General features: G+C 34.5%; 1 protein-coding gene across 2 annotated transcripts in view; it reads left to right on the top strand.

Annotated features, from left to right (window-relative positions):
• The window catches only part of hmcn1 (hemicentin 1), a 280,760-nt gene that overhangs the window by 164,741 nt on the left and 98,970 nt on the right, over positions 1–17,049 (top strand). For both annotated transcript variants that reach the window (XM_039735773.1, XM_039735774.1), the window contains exons 25-39: positions 50–145; positions 361–555; positions 651–781; positions 1,460–1,607; positions 1,699–1,825; positions 3,455–3,609; positions 5,416–5,694; positions 6,448–6,729; positions 6,873–6,981; positions 8,640–8,809; positions 10,601–10,755; positions 10,902–11,025; positions 11,298–11,399; positions 13,701–13,877; positions 14,406–14,557. In XM_039735773.1, the coding sequence (XP_039591707.1) occupies positions 50–145; positions 361–555; positions 651–781; positions 1,460–1,607; positions 1,699–1,825; positions 3,455–3,609; positions 5,416–5,694; positions 6,448–6,729; positions 6,873–6,981; positions 8,640–8,809; positions 10,601–10,755; positions 10,902–11,025; positions 11,298–11,399; positions 13,701–13,877; positions 14,406–14,557 (2,402 nt within the window). The remainder of the gene's footprint in view (positions 1–49; positions 146–360; positions 556–650; positions 782–1,459; positions 1,608–1,698; positions 1,826–3,454; positions 3,610–5,415; positions 5,695–6,447; positions 6,730–6,872; positions 6,982–8,639; positions 8,810–10,600; positions 10,756–10,901; positions 11,026–11,297; positions 11,400–13,700; positions 13,878–14,405; positions 14,558–17,049) is intronic.

Raw genomic sequence — 17,049 nt, 5'->3', positions numbered from 1 at the left:
TTTTTTTTTCCATTTATAATTGCTGACTACCTTCTGCTAATTTTTCCAGTTCCCCCAGTTGTTGAAGAACTTGATCCTCCATATAATACACCATTCCAAGAAAGAATAGCTAATCAACGCATTGCATTTCCGTGCCCAGCAAAAGGTAAAGAAAATTAGAGCAGAAATAAATGCTTTTTCACTTAATTGTTTTTAAAACCAGAAAAACTGTATGTTTCTAGCTATAGGTTTCTGTATATAATGTTTTGTATCTTCTGTGAAACTTTTATATGAAAGTACAGAACATTCTGAATATTAAAGCTACCCACCCTTACATTACTTGTTTTGACATTCAGCTGCTTTTTGTGGCATTTCTACTAGGTAACCCCACACCTGTCATTAGGTGGCAGCGGAATGGCAAGGAATTGACAGGAAATGAACCAGGTGTATCAATCTTGGAAGATGGCACTCTGCTAATTATTGCTTCACTGTCACCTCTTGATAATGGAGAATATGTTTGTGTGGCTGTCAATGATGCAGGATCTACTGAGAGGAAGTACCAACTTAAAGTACATGGTAATATGCTATATGAGCTTGCAAGATGCTTTACAGTAGTAACACTAAGATAATTTAACCTTAACTGAGATAGCAATCTTGCTTTAATTGTACAGTTCCTCCTAATATCATGGATAATGAAAAGCCTTCTAATGTATCAGCTGTGGTGAACCAACCTGTCAGTCTGTTCTGTGATGCCACAGGAAATCCACTGCCCCTTATTAGCTGGTTCAAAGACAATCTGCCTGTAAGTGTATGCTTTATTTTGTTGCACAAATAGACAAGTGTGGTATCAAAGATGAAATAATATAAATCATTTAATTAGTAGGTCTGTTAATAAAGAAAGCTTTTAGAAGTAACTAAAAGTATGAACTTATTTAGATTAAGTGAGATGAACTTGCTCACATAGAACAACAGAGAAAAGTGATTCAGGTTTCTATCTGTATTCATCAGACACATAAGGTGTAGGTTTCTTTGGAAACAGTGATGTGCCAGCACTCTTCGACATTTGCATGGTCAAACATACTTATACATTTTTAAAATATAAATAATAGAAAGCTCATGTAAGGTGTACTGGCAAAAAGTAATGCATTCCTCTGTATCTTCAAAAGAACTATAGAGCAGGTGGTAAGCTGGCAATACAAAATAGTTGCTTTAATGAACATTTGAAAACCTCTTTTTACAAAACCACCAATGAAAATTATTCAAGTCTTTAGCATGAAGACAACTAGGATTTATGGCAATTGTGGTTTAATGTCATTAGCCTATTGCATCTTATTGTTGGGATTTAAAGTTATCATAACTCAGCTATACTTTTCTTTGATGTAAGATCTGAATATGTAATATTTTTTCTGATAGTTACAACTTTGTGCAAGCTGTCAGTTCTTCATAAGCTTTATGCTAATCAGTGGGATATTTATTTCAGATTATCAGCAATAGCAATGTTCAGATATTAAACAATGGTAAAACACTGAGATTGTTGAAAGTGGGCGCAGGTGATGCTGCCAGATATACCTGTAATGCCATTAACATTGCAGGAAGTACAGAGAAAAATTTTATCCTGGAAGTGCTAGGTAAGTTGTGGGTTCTTGCAGATGTTTAAAATGTAATTGCAATGAAACTTCAGATGATGCATGTAACAGTCCGTTCATTTTGCTTTCTCAGTTCCTCCCAGCATAGCGGGTGTTGGCTCACCTAATGATATTTCTGTGATCCTCAATCATGCTGCTGTCTTGGAATGCAGAGTCAAAGGAGTGCCATTTCCCTCAATTCAATGGTTCAAGGAGAGCAAGTGTGTAGATCTGGCTAATTTTGTCTTTTATTTTCTTGTGACACAAAGCTACTAACAGTATACCTCTTGTTTAAAATCAAAAAAATTCAATATTATGAACATAGTTGCTGAGTTTTTTCAGTTTTATGATCCTGAGTTTCAATGTGATCGGAATGCTTTTTGCATGGAGTGTGAATGCTGTTCTTATCTTTGTGTGAGTTTTCTGCAGTTAATCTGACTGTAGAAAGATGAAAGACATGCTGATTCTCCTTGAAGGGAAGCCTAATGTGCTCCTGTTCTTCCAGCAATGAGAAGAAGAGAGTTAGAAATTGGATTGCTGTAATGGTAGATGTAAATACTTAAATTACTTTTACACCTTTTACTAATAAGGTCAAGCAAAGTTGTCTAATTGTGCATTATTAGCTTCAAATAACAAGTAATTGTATGCCAATATTTATACAGCTATTTCTGATGTTACAGTACGTCTTTAATTTGCATGCACAAAAACAAAGTATTATTAACCTCCTCTAACAACTTCACAGAAATATTAAAACTATAAATAAAAAGTACATACAAAGTAAATATTTAATATTGTGCAATTTTAAATGTTAAAGGAACAGTGAAACTTGAAAACCAATCATTTATGATGTCATAAGCACTATTAGTTCTTACAATGCAGAACATGGCGGTGCTCTGTTTAGCTTTATTGCCTCATTCCACTACAGGTTTGGGTTTAAATATCAGCCAAGACCCTGCCTGAGTATATGTTAAATTTGATATGTGTGTGCTGATGCTCAAGGATACTGTTAGAATAGACTTCAGTCACAGCAAACATGAAATGGATTAAGGAAGTTCAGTAGTGGGTGGATGAAGGAACGGTTCTGTTATTTCTGTGCAAAATAAATGAATTTTTCATTATTTTTAATAAATACATTATCAGTATTTTTGCATTCATATACTGTAAAAGCAAGTTAAGATAACACAAGTACTGTATGAGTTATTCTATTTTATACCATTTAAATACATTTTAATGCAAAACATTGTAAATGACGACGTGAAATGTTATTTAGCTTTTGTTGTAAAAAAGAGTGTAATTTGTTTTTGAAGAATTACTTTTCATTTCTACTTTTTATTTATTATCATATTGGTTGGCTTAATAACTGAAATATGTTACTTTTTCTTTTTATAATATTTCAAACATTTCTGTCTACATGTACTTCGATTAAGTTGTAATTAATAAGGATTGATCAATTTGTTAATAACTGTATTCATTCTCTGATGACATCACATTCGTTTTTATGTATGTGGTTTCTTTAACTTTGTGGTAAAGTAGATGTCAGCTGTCAGCTCTCAGTTGTTAATTGGTGATATTGTAAACATATCAGGGATAGGCATGAGGAGAACAAATGGAGTCATCTATAGTAGTAGGTCACCTAGAGTATAGGAAATGTGAAGAAAACCTTCAGAAATAATGTTCTGTTGTTAACTGTTCCCTTAGAGGTGAAACATGGTGAAGGAGATTTGTTCCTTTGAACCATGTTAGAAGCAAACACGCTCTGATAAAGTTGAAATAGCGACTTTCTTTGTGTCAGATTACTTCACATCTGGTCCATATATATTCATGCATGTGTGAAAAATATTTCTTTCCAGACCACTGTTTTTGGATGATCCAAATATTGAAGTGCTGAACAAAGGACAAGTAATAAAGATAAAAGCCACTCGCATCATTGACCAGGGCCTCTACCAGTGTATTGTGAGCAACACTGCTGGAAAGCAGACCAAGGATTTCAAATTCAATGTTTATGGTAGGATATTACACTAAATCTAGCTAATTATCACATAATTGTATGGAACTAATCAGAATTAACCACATCTAACATTAAAACATGCAATCATAAAATAAATACATAAATCATGAAGTAAATATACACTGAACCACAAAATAAATCTACAGTCAACACACATTACAATACAAGGGAAAGTAAAAAGAATGAAAGACGTTATCTGTTCCATCAGACCTTAGCAAATAATTGGCACCAACCCAATCTTCCATTGTAGCTGGTCCAGTCTTCCCAATCACTGTGAGATGTCAGAAACCACTGTACAAATCCTTTCCAGTTCAGGCATTAAAGTAGCACATAAACTGGGAAACACTCTGCAGACAGTTCTTTTTAGTGCCAAAAGCAAGAAATCTGCAGCAGAGACATGAAACACAGCATACAGTGTACCATGTAGTGCACACATATTGTGAATTTCCCCTTGGGATTAATAAAGTATCTATCTATCTATCTATCTATCTATCTATCTATCTATCTATCTATCTATCTATCTATCTATCTATCTATCTATCTATCTATCTATCTATCTATCTATCTATCTATCTATCTATCTATCTATCTATCTATCCCCAGCTGTATATGTGGAACAAACATATATAACACTACCAACACATATACAAGAACATTGCAATGCTGTCAGAAGGAAGGACCCATGGTCTCTGATATATGCACATACCACTTCAACTGAACACACGTTTACTGGAACATGGTGCAAAAAAGATTCAGGGCAAAATACTAAGAATGCCAGAGAGCTGACTGAGTTGTGGCTATCATGGGAAAATGGCATTAACAGACACTTGGACATGAACCCAGCATATGCAGGCTTAAAAAGAAGAATATTCAAATAATAAAAAAACGACTAAGACCAATACCCTCTGAACTCCATTTTACTAATCTTACTAATCCACCCCTCATACACCCACCTACCCCCCTATATATGCTAATATTGACCCTACCACCCTATATATCTATATTTTTGTGTGTAATCAAAAAAGTTGGGCCCTATCTTGGAACTGACAGTTATTAATGTCAAGCCTACTGCATGGGCTTTCCTCTGGGTACTCCAGACTTCTCGGACATCTCTATAAATGTGATTGTCAGGTTGATTGCCAATTTTAATAGGCCTTGTGTGGGTTTGAATGTGGTTGCAAGTGTGAGTGGACTGCTGTCCTATTCCAGGCTTGTTCCATCCTTGTGCCTGGTGCTGCTAAGATAGGTTTTGGCTATCTGTTATCATTAGTTTAATTAAGTGTATCAGAGACTATCATATTATGTTAAGTTTATAGAAAACTGAGTTCAAATTCTGTTTGATCACTGTCTGTGTGATGGTTGCACCCTTGTGCTGTGACTGTGCTTTCTTAATTGGGAACTCTGAATGGGCTGTGTGCGTCATAGGCTGATGCAGTGATGTGTAGATTCCAGCTCTCCAAAACCATAAAAGTGGGATTGTGTACTTTTAGTATATAGCTTCATGGGCATACTTTCTGTATAATTTATTACTGAGAAATGCTTTTCCCAATGCAGGATTTATAAAGTTAAAATAGAAAAATTACAACTAAATCTTTGAACAAACTGCTGTACCTCCAAATGCACATTTTCCCTTAAGATCAAAACATATGGAGTAAGATGCACCATCTTTTTAACAACAGAAGACTTGTAGCACTGAAAATAATAGTGAAGATAATCAGATTATTTTTCTGTATTCTTTTTGGAATGTACAGTACTTATACAATGGTAAACATTATAAACATGCTTCTTTTCTTTATGTTGTAGTGCCACCCACCATTAAAGGTGGAAATGTTACTACTGAATTGTCAGCTTTTCTCAAATCACCTGTGTCTTTGGAGTGTGAGGCTCGTGGGATGCCAGTACCAGCCATCACTTGGTACAGAGATGGACAACCCATTATTGCCAGTCATCAAGTTCTCTACAATGACAGAGGTCATTTCCTGCAGATTCCTCAAGCACAGCTCTCTGATGCTGGCCGCTACACATGCCGTGCCACCAGTATAGCTGGAAGTGCAGAGAAAACATATTTGCTGGATATTCTTGGTAAAGTTTCAAGCACTTTTAAACTATATGATGTGCATCTGCACTGCAACACAACAATAAGATTAGGATTGTATTAGGAGTAATATACGCAAAGACAAAATTAAAGTGATGCTGAAGATTTCTTTATATACTGTATCAAGTAATCATTTTATTACACCAAAGAAAGTGAAGTCATCCAATTAAAAAGTGTACCTTAATAGACTATAAATTACAATAGTTGATTCAATCATGTTAGTTGAGTAGTCTTCTGTTGAGTCATTGCTATAGATACACCTTTATATTTTAGGAGAACTCACCCCTAATCTCGCAGACTTTTTTTAAACTGGTCTTCTGTCTGTCATTCCTCTTTATTTCAATAATTCATCTAATTTTATCACTGCCTCGACTGCAACTTCAGAATAAGCTTCAAGAAGGGTGTTCTGTTACCTTCACAAAATGCTAAGGGAATTCTTCTTCTTTGACTATGAGGATATCTTCCAGTGTTTAAACACTATAGACATCCCCAATGGTCCATACATTTCCTAAGTTTGTCTTTGCTGTTAGCTGTCAAGTTTTGAGTTAACTTAAGTTTCCAGAGGTTAGGAGCATTATAATGATAAGCACAAAGACTTGTATACTTGTTAAATATTGAAAACTTTGTAAATCATTGGTATTTAGAAGTACTCTTATCAGTTTAGTAAGAACTGTTATATGTATGCAAATGTATCCTCAGAATGGGGTTGAATTAATGCTATAACACCTGTTATCTTCTAGTTGCCCCTACAATTGAAGGGGACTCTGACATCCCCATGAAACGGAAGGTAGTTGTTAATAATCCTCTGAGTCTGGAGTGTGACGCAGGAGGACAACCACCTCCGACTCTAACCTGGTTGAAGGATGGTGTGCCAGCAAAAAATAGTGACAACATCCGTATAATTCAAAGAGGCAGAAAACTTGAAATATTGAATGCAGCTGTGTCTGATTCTGGGACTTATACGTGTATAGCTACTAGTGTTGCTGGCGAAAAGCAAATTACATACAATGTTAATGTGTTAGGTAAGTTTTGCCTTCATTGGAGAACATTTTGAATAATTATACTTCATTTACACATTTGTTCATTTGGTAGATCATTTTTACAGATAATGAACAGCGTGTTCTAAGAAGTTTGCTGAAATTATGTTTTTTTTTTATTGTTTAAGTACCACCAAGTTTGGAACGCTTGGATGAGAGCACAGATTCCACAGTTATTGTTAATGGCCCTCTGGAACTCTACTGCCTTGCTAAAGGAACTCCACCCCCACAGATTAAGTAAGCATTTTCATTAAATACAAGCACTATAAAGTATTTAAACTCAGCAAAAGGAACATTCTTTAATGGTTTTCTAGTAGAATTATTTATATGCCTTTTTTGACCTACGTGAAATTAATTATTAACAGTTTCATTTTGGTAGTGGGCATGGTGGAGCAGTGTTTAGTGTTGAAATGTCACAGCTCCTGAGTTTTAATCCTGCCACAGGTACCACACTTAATGAGTTCACACACTCTCCTGATCTCTGATGCATTCTTCTCCTTGTTTTCTAGCTTTGCTCCCATGTCTAGAAAAGGGTCACTTTAGGTGTACTGGCAACTGTAATTTGATCCAGTGTGAATATGAGTGTGTGCCCTAACATATACCAGAATGCCATCTATGTTTGGTCTCTGCATTATGCCAGGTGCAGCTGGAATAGGCTATAGTTCCTGCAACTTTGAACAGTTAAACACAACTGGAGCATCCTGAGAAAAACCTGTGCAGACTTGGGAAAAACATGCAGGTGTAGAGTTCCAATTCATTTTCAGTTTAGTGAAATTCTTACTTGCATGTCTGACGAACATGCAACACATCGCCACTGGATCCAAGAGACAGCAGTGCCAACCATTGCACCATCATGCTGTACTACAAATGTTATGTCATTTCTAATTAGTGATTTTAAATTTAAAAATGTAATAATTATATGTTTGTATTTGCAGGGCCATTCTTGTTAATCTGCCAAGTTTATTTATGTGATAAATCGAAAAGAACCAATTTGTACCACTTGTTAACCTGTCAGTTTATAAACCACTGTCCACCACTAATGTTTTCATAGTACTTCTTGAATTTAATACCCCGTACTCCTCCAGATTATTAATAAACAATCCAGGGAAGCATCACAATATAAATTGAATAAAAATGTAACTAATATTCTAAGATGACTGTACCAGTGAGGATACTGCATGGCATAAATGCCTATGGTAAACAAAATATGTACCATACTGCATTGTGCATTGCTTAGTAATCCAGAAGTGCATACAAAGATAGGAACTAATTATTGAATAGAACCATGAAATTTGTTGTATTTCAGGAAGAATGGTAAAGGTAAGTCGGGAAGAAATTGCTAGCCATTGCAAAAGGGAATAGAAAATTGACATTTCACACCATATAGGGGTTATGTTCTGACAGGGAAGAAGTGATCTGTCTTGTTTACAAACCTATGTTTACCTATGATAACAGCACTAATAGGCAAAAATGCCATAATGTTTACTGAGGAGGTGTGCTGTTTTGAAGGTTAGCTAGATTTAAAGAATACTTTGTATTATTCTGAGTGATTGACATGGTTTAACAGGGTGGACCAGATAATTTTGAGTAAACCTGTATGTTTGTTTATTTAATCAATGATTTTACTTAAAACAACTTCAAATCATAAAGGTATAGTACTGTTGTTAACATATTTCTGTGCTGGTAGTTTAAGTGAATTGCTCAGAGTCACATGGTGAGTCAGTGGTACATAATGATAACAGTGATGTACAGACCATGGCTTAGCCATGAGGCCACTCTAACTATCTCATAAAATGTCTTTACTGTGTAATATTAAAGTTATTTTTCTAGCTGGAGCCTAAAATTAATGTCTGACATGCAAAGTGATATGTTGATTTTTAAATCCATTATTTTAGATGGCTTAAGGATGGACAACCAGTCCGACAAAGGGATGGATTGAAAATGATGTCAAATGGACAGAAGCTTGTTATCTCCCAAGCCCAAGTTTCTGATATTGGTCACTATCAGTGTATAGCTACCAATGAAGCAGGAGAACAAAAAAAAGAATTTAATGTGGCTGTTCATGGTATGACATGCAATATCACTTTTAATTACGGGATTAAATAATTTTAACAATAAACAAATTAATAAAATGTGTCTAATTAGATCAGGATTTACTGAAATTGTATGTCTTTGAAGAAAATTGTAAATTAATATTTAAAATTAAGTCAAGAATTTAAAATAAGTAAAGATTAATAAATCAGACTGATTTTTAATCTGATAGTGAATTACAAAATATATTGTATTTTTTAACATAATGCACAACCTTTTAAAAGACAAGTAATAGTCAACATGTTATGGTATTGTTTTTCATAAAAATAATGCCTGTGGTGGGCTGGCACCCTGCCCAGGATTTGTTCCCTGCCTAGTGCCCTGTGTTGGCTGGGATTGGTTCCAGCAGACCCCCGTGACCATGTAGTTAGGATATAGATGGTTGGATAATGGATGGATGGATAGATAATGCAGTAGCTTACTATTTTTATTATTAATTGCAGGTTATTTAGGTGATAGTAAAGGGTCCTATAGTTTAAAACATGTAAACAAACTTCTGATATATTTAGGTGCCCTAATGGCTCAGTGATTAGTTCAGCTGCTTCACATATTCCTCTTTGGAATCTGCACGTTCATTCCATGTTTGTGTCATCTTTTCTATGAAAACTCCAGTTTTCCTCACAAATTTCTAAAGACATTTGTGTTAGATTAATTGGTGGCTCTAAATTGGTCCTGTGTAAATGTGTTTGTGCGTGGACTCAGCAATGGACTTTAGATCCATCTAGAATTGAGCCCTGCCCTGCAACTGATGCTGCTGAAGTAGCCTGTGGCCTTCTGTAATCCTGAAATGAACTAAGCAGTTTTGTATGATATATGGTCTTAAGTGTGCAATGTAAATAAAATCTGCTATTACTATTATTCTTCTAGCTTCACTCTCTGGTCAGTCTTTCAGTTCTCTGTTTTTTTTGCAGTCCCATATGTCTCATTTTTCATTACTCTTTCAGTTATTAATATTTGGTGGCAGTGTATATTTTTTCCAGCATTTCAGTTGCTTGTTTTTGTCTATGATAACCCTGTATTTATGTTTTTTTATTCTTTGTTTTACTACAACCTTACCTGCTGCTTCAAGTTTCTTTGCTAGCATAATAATTCTGGCCACAGTCCTGTGTTATGTGTGTGACAATGGCTTTTTATCCAGTTCCTTTAAGAATTACTTGGATGATTCCATAAGTATATCACTGGTTTAACAGTTAAACATTTCCTTCAGTTGCTGTTGTTCCTTCTAGTGTTGTTTGGTCCTCCTTCTCCTTTATGTGTATCCTCAGTCTCAAAGACTGCTGTCTGTGAGAACATGGTCTTGGGTAGGGCAAGGCAAACAATAGCCCTATAATGTCTGGCTGCCATGGGACAAAAACTCTGCTAATATCAATTTCCTTCAGTTACTGTGTATTTGAAAACTGAATGAAATAAATGTAATCATTTAAAATTTAAATTAAAACATTTTGTTTCACTTAAACAAAAGGAGGTGAAAATATTTTGCTAAAGAATTTTTTTATAGTAAGACAGCAAATTGTTTGAAAATTCAAAATACAAAAATGAACATGTAGTACAGTTAAAATTTTTGGAATGAATACTATACTGGGATGTAAAAACAATTAATTGTCAACACTATGAAGAGAAATTAAATCTAAATTCTTTCATATGTTATGAGGAAATCAAAGTTACTTTTTTATAAAATACCATTAAAGTGTAGGTGAAAAATGCCTTTTGTTGGCAGATTTTTATACCATGTAAAATTTTTGATTTTTTCTTTTTTTTAACATAGTTCCTCCTTCGATTCGCTCTGGTGGACAGTCAGAGCGATCTGTAGTTGTTCATCAGCCTATAACCTTGCAATGCATTGCTAATGGTATTCCAAATCCATCTATTACTTGGCTTAAAGATGGTCGCCCTGTCAGCACTGCAAGAGGACATGCAAAGGTAAATAAAAAAGGTTAGGAATCTGTTCAATAGTAGTAGTATACAAAGAGAGGCTGTTTTTTTTTTTATCTGAATGCATAATTTAGTAAAAAAATTAACAATCTATGATAGTGCTAAGTATTATCCACTACCTAACTATCTTACAGTTGGAGTCAATGGGACGAGTACTGCAGATAGTAAATGCACTCCTAGAGGATGCAGGCACATATACATGCATTGCCACTAACGCTGCTGGAGAGGCACAGCAACATGTTCGGCTTACTGTAAATGGTAAAATCTTTACTCCTCTAATTACATGAGATGTGTTGTATAATGATTATTCTGAATAACAATGTTCTGGTATTCCATAATATCTCCTCTACCAATTTAGCAGAGAAAGATTGATTTCAAATGTATTAAGCGAAGAGTCTGTAATTTGTTCATATAGTATATTGCTTACTTTAAGCAATCTCAAAGTTAATCATCATAAAACATTATGTAATGAGCAATTCTTTACAAAGTTGTCCCTGTTTTATGAAGATTTTTATTTTTATTTTCCATAGAGCCACCTATTGTAGAAAATGGTGGAGACATCTTGAATGAGACTGCTATAATTAACAGCCCAATTCAGCTTGAATGCAAGGTATCTGGAAATCCTTTGCCAGGTAATATGCACTTTTTTATCATTCAAGTATATAAAACAGTATATGAAAGGAGGGATATGAGTAGTAAGGGTGTGATCATTGTTTCAAATGGCAGTTCCATTGTTATTTTTGAAAATACATTTTTCCTTGAGATTTTGTACTTTCTTTGTAGACTTTGAATTTTCATTTTTAGTTTCATTTTATTTAAGGTGCTATATTATTGTTATATTATCAAATATTATATCATTACGGACCTAGGAATCCATAAGCTCTATTATAAAATGCAAAAGCATTATGTTTTTAATTTATAAAATATGCTTCACTTTAGAATGCAATTTTACATATCAAATGAATGTATACCATCGGTGTGAAGAAATAACTTTGAATTAAAAAATATCAAATTTATCCTTTAACTTAATGGTTATCATTTGTACTTGTAACTGATTTAACAATTCAGAACTGCAAAAATTTCCCACAACTCCTGGATCTACAGTACAAGTACTATTTTTATATTGCGTTTGACAAAAATTGTAAACCCTACTCAGGGTGACACAAGGTGTGCGGTAAGTTTTTCCCTTCGACCAAGGACAGACTGTCCTAAGACTTCTGCACAATAAGAAACATTAGCCCTCAACAGTCTGTCTTCTGTGTTCATTTAAAAGGATTTTACCCACTTTGATTATTCTTATAAACATTTGGAGTAAGATTTTAAACTATATGTATTTTTTTAACTTATTCCCAGATCATGATGTCTTTTAATCTTCCAAAAAAGCATATATAAAAATAGGAATTAGTGCTGCGTACTCATCCCATTCTGTGTCAATTGCCATTTATTTATTTATTTGCTTGTTTGTTTGTTTTATTGAACAAAAATAACTTTTCATACAATCAAGTCAAAATCATACAATGAAGAAAAAAAATTCCATACAATCAATTCGAACTTAACAAAACAGAATCCAACTCTCACCCAAGAGAGAGGAGAGCTAACAGTATGGGCAAAAATAAAAAAGAAATGGGAGAATATGCTTTTTCTAAACTTTTACTAATTAGATCTTGCCGTATTTTAAAAACATTTTGAACAGATCCTCTAAGTGACAATTGTTTCATATAGTATAGAACATCAGTTATCTACTGACTTATAACAGGAGGGCTGGGATTCTTCTAATTAAGAAGTCTATGTGCTAGTAGAGTGATATGGGCAATTACAAAAAGTTTTCCTTCTCCACTTTAAGCCAATTTGGTTGTACACCAGACATAGTTGTTAATGGGTTTGGAGTGATTGTGACACCAAGGCTGTCTGAAAGTCATTCAAAGATTTCTGTCCAAAACAATGTTAATTTGGTGCACTCCTAAAACATGTGACCCAGCAGAGGTTGGATCTTGCCCAGGATATGTTTTGGACAATTTTAAATGAGATAAATATGATTGTGACATATTAAGTGAAATGTTCTTTCCCCACTGTACCCTAGGATCTTTAAAAGGGAGAGATTGTATGATGTTTTTTTTTATATTGCTGAGTTGCTGTCTTGAGTCTTCAAAACAGATCTGGAATAAAAATGATTGGGATGTGTGGAAAATCGGTTAGGCTCTTTTTAGCAAAATTTCTGATTTGAAAGTAATGAAACAATTGTGATGCTGGAAAGTTAAATTTCAGGCGTGACTGTTAATAAGATGTAAAAACATTATTTGTATACAGTTCTCTAAGTGTTTTAATCCCTGACATTTTCCAGAGATTAAATACTGTATAGGTTTAAGAGGGTTGAAAAAGGCGATTATCATGTAGAGGTGCATTATGTAAAAGCTTCTCTGACACGGAATGCTCCCTGCATTAGTTCCATATTTTGAGTGATTGATGGGCAATTGGATTATTGGTATATTGACAATATTTAGTACTTACTGGGCCACAAAGCTGGGTAGTTAAAGAAGTACAGCAAGATTTTATTTCTATTGCAGACCAGGCTTGTGTTGTATTTATTAATTAAGTTGTGTGGATGTCTCAAATTCCAGATAAATGAGGTTATAATTAAGTCTAACTTCTTAACGAACGATTTGTTAATGTATATAGAGAAAGAAGCTTAGGAAGGATGTTCATCTTGACAGTACCGATTCTCCCTACTAATGTGAGATGGAGTGTAAAACCATCTGTTCATGTCTTGTTTGATTTTTTCCAAGCTGATAGCAAAACTTTGTTGGAAAAGATCCTTGTATTTACTTGTGGTGTTTACCCCAAGATATTTAAACTGCCCTGATAAAATAAATGTGTAGATGTCCAGTATAATATTCTGTATTTTACATTTATGGAAGAAATTTTGTTCTCCTCAGCTGTTACATGGTATAAAGATTCCCGGCCAATTACAAGTTCTGCTGGTGTGACACTGCTAAACCGTGGCCAAATACTACAGATTGACAGCGCTCAAGTGTCAGACACGGGAATCTACAAGTGTGTAGCCATCAATATCGCAGGGACTTCTGAGCTGATCTATAGTCTACAGGTGTATGGTGAGTGTCTATGAAAGGTTTTTAGGATGTAAGATTCATTTTTCTTTTTGTGACCCAAACCAAGCCCATTTTACTGATGTAGGATGAACTGTTATCTCTCTTTTATTTTTTTAATACCTGTGAAGGCTTAGCTTCCATAATTTCGATATGTTAAAAACTACTTTTTAAATTCTCTTGATAAATCTATGATTGAGTATTAATAATGTTACCAAGTATGACTATCTTTCCTTATGATTGTAAAGTTTGGGGAGTTTGACTTATGCAATTAAAAACAAAATGCACAAAGTAATCTATATGGATCATAGCTGATGGAAATTGTTATGTGGTATTATGACACAGACTTGTTGCTGTGTGACTTGAATTTTCACTTCCTAATTTAGTATGAAAAAAATTTATGATGCTGAAATATCAGTCAGTGACATTATGGTTTAAGGTTTACATTATATATAATGTAGACTTCTTATATATTATTATTATTTAACAAATGATTAATTTTTGTTTTTATGTTGTATTGTACTTTGTCTGCAGTTCCCCCGTCGATCTCAGGGAGTAGCGATATGGTCACTGTAGTGGTTAATAATGCAGTGCGACTGGAGTGTGAAGCCAGAGGAATTCCAGTACCAGGCCTTACATGGCTTAAAGATGGAAGCCCTGTTGCTAGTTTTACTAATGGCATTCAGGTAACATACAGCTCAGTGCAAGCAGTACTCTAAAAATAGATTTCAGCATATGCCAAGTATATTTATTTGTAATAGTGCTTTGAGTAAGTTAAGTTTGCATATTATACCAAAACAGGTTAATTGGCAGATAATCTAGAATTTGTTGAATCATTACAGTTGGACTTGGACAGCATACTGGCTTGGGCAGATTTGTGGCAGATGAAATTTAATGTCAGTAAATGTAAAGTATGACATGTAGGAAGTAAAAATGTTAGGTTTGAATACACAGTGGGAGGTATGAAAATCAAAGTACACCTTATGAGAAGGATTTATGACTTGTAATTTATCTACACTGTCAACATCTTCCATTGTTCAGAAGCCATTAAGAAGGAATGTTAGGTTATATAGTACAATGTGTGGAGTACAAGTCCATGGACGTTTTGCTGAAGCTTTGTAATGCACTGGTAAGGCCTCATCTGGAATACTCTGTAGTTTTGGCCTCCAGGCTACTTGATGGACATAGCGCTAGAAAAAGTCCAGAGAAGAGTGACTAGATTGATTTTACGGCTACAGGGGATGAATTATATTAAAACAAAAGAAGATTAAGAGGAGACATTATTGAAATGTTTAAAATTATGAAGGGAATTAGTACAGTAGATCAAGACTCTTATTTTAAAATTAGTTCATCAAGAACACAGGGGCACAGTTGGAAACCTGTTAAGAGTAAATTTCGCATAAACATAAGGAAGTATTTTTGCACAGAGAATCATAGACACATGGAATAAGCTACCAAGTAGTGTGGTGGAAAGTAGGACTTCAGGGACTTTCAAAACTAGACTTGATGTTTTTTTTAGAATGATTCAATGGATAGGACTGGTGTGCTTTGTTGGGCTGAATGGCCTGTTCTCGTCTAGATTGTTTTAATCTTCTAAGCATACAATATATTTTTGAAACATTACAGCTAGTCCACCCCACTGTAAATTTTTACTGTAAGATAGTGCTTCAGTTTGAATAGCCAGGTGGGTTGGGTTACCTATTTTCTGATATGATAAGAACTTGTTTAGCTAATAAATGTATCCCCATATCTTAGCCAGACATTTTTTTAAATTGAGCCAGGGTCTTTGTGTCAACTAGAAGATGAAGTTTTTTTCTATATTCCCACAACTGTTTGTTTGGAGAGATACTTCCTAGTTTCCTTTTTAAATGCACATTCCTTTAACTATATCTGTTTTTTAGCTAACATAATTCTGCTTGATCACCCTAATAAATGTCTTTAAATGTTTTGAAACTGTGAAATAGCTCCTCACATACAGTAACCATTAGTTGAGCCTAAATACAGTGACACTATTTTAGATTTTCATTTTGTTGATGTACTTTGCACAGTTCAGTTATGCTTTGAACTTCATAAAGTTTCTTCAGATTTCCTTCGAGATTCATATCTAGCTAGGCCTTGGATTACTTCCAGGGTAGGTTTGTAAATCTTTGGAAGGAACCATGTTACTGCACCATATGTCTGCCACCAAGGTCAGTTCTCCCAGAGCTTTGTATAGACCTTAATGGTGAGGCTGCTACTGTGTTGCCTCACTTAAAGAGCCACAGATTCTTGCTCCTTCAACTCAGGGACAGTGTACTGCAATCTGACAGGCTGAAGGTAGGCAAATGGCCTCTGGCCAGGTCTCCCTAATCATATCTTTAAAAGGCGAGCATCATCCTTTTCATGAGATAGGGCAATGTACTTTCCTTTGTCAGCTCTGGAAGTGTTTGACCTGCTGTCAACCCTCCTTTACCTTAGTCAGTTTTTCTAAGGCCTTGGTGAGCCCTGCTTCTGTCTTGTGCATTAATTTCCTACCTTCAGCTTCATTCTCCTATAGGCTACCTATCACAACAGTTTTGAGTATGTGTATGTAGTGTAGTAACAAGAATTTCACAGTCTGACTGCTTCATTTTAGAGGTGAAACAATGAATGTGAGACTATATTCATTTGATGTGGAATAAAAAATTATACCTTTATTCCCCTAACTCAAATACCCTTGCACTAAACTTCCTTGAAATTTTAAATAAAATGCTTCTATAAACAGTCTTTTATTCTCCGAACATTTTCATTTTCTAATGTTCCAAAATACAATGTATTCTCTAAATATCCAAATCAATACATGCAGATAAACTTTGCTATTCCAGATGTGCTTCATCTCCTTATCAATTATTATTAACTATTAACATTTGATAAGTAAATTTTAAAAGAGAGGATTACTTATTTTAATAGCATATTTTCCACAGAAATTAAAAATATGTTTTATCTGCAGTCCAAATTTACCTTGTAGCCAATTAGGATGAAAATTCAGTTGTTCAGCTACAAGGATTACTGAAAAAGAAAGTACCTGTTCTAGACTTAATTTGGGGTACCTTTCAAGTACACATTATCTTGTTTGGTTTGAAGCTCTTGCTAACTCAGTGTGTTTTATTTGCCTTTTTACAACATATGTGATAAATATGATATGTTTTTAAATATTTCA

Source organism: Polypterus senegalus, chromosome 14 (genome assembly GCF_016835505.1).
Source record: "Polypterus senegalus isolate Bchr_013 chromosome 14, ASM1683550v1, whole genome shotgun sequence".
NCBI classification, from domain to species: domain Eukaryota; kingdom Metazoa; phylum Chordata; class Cladistia; order Polypteriformes; family Polypteridae; genus Polypterus; species Polypterus senegalus.
This window is presented reverse-complemented; position numbering and strand designations above follow the sequence as displayed.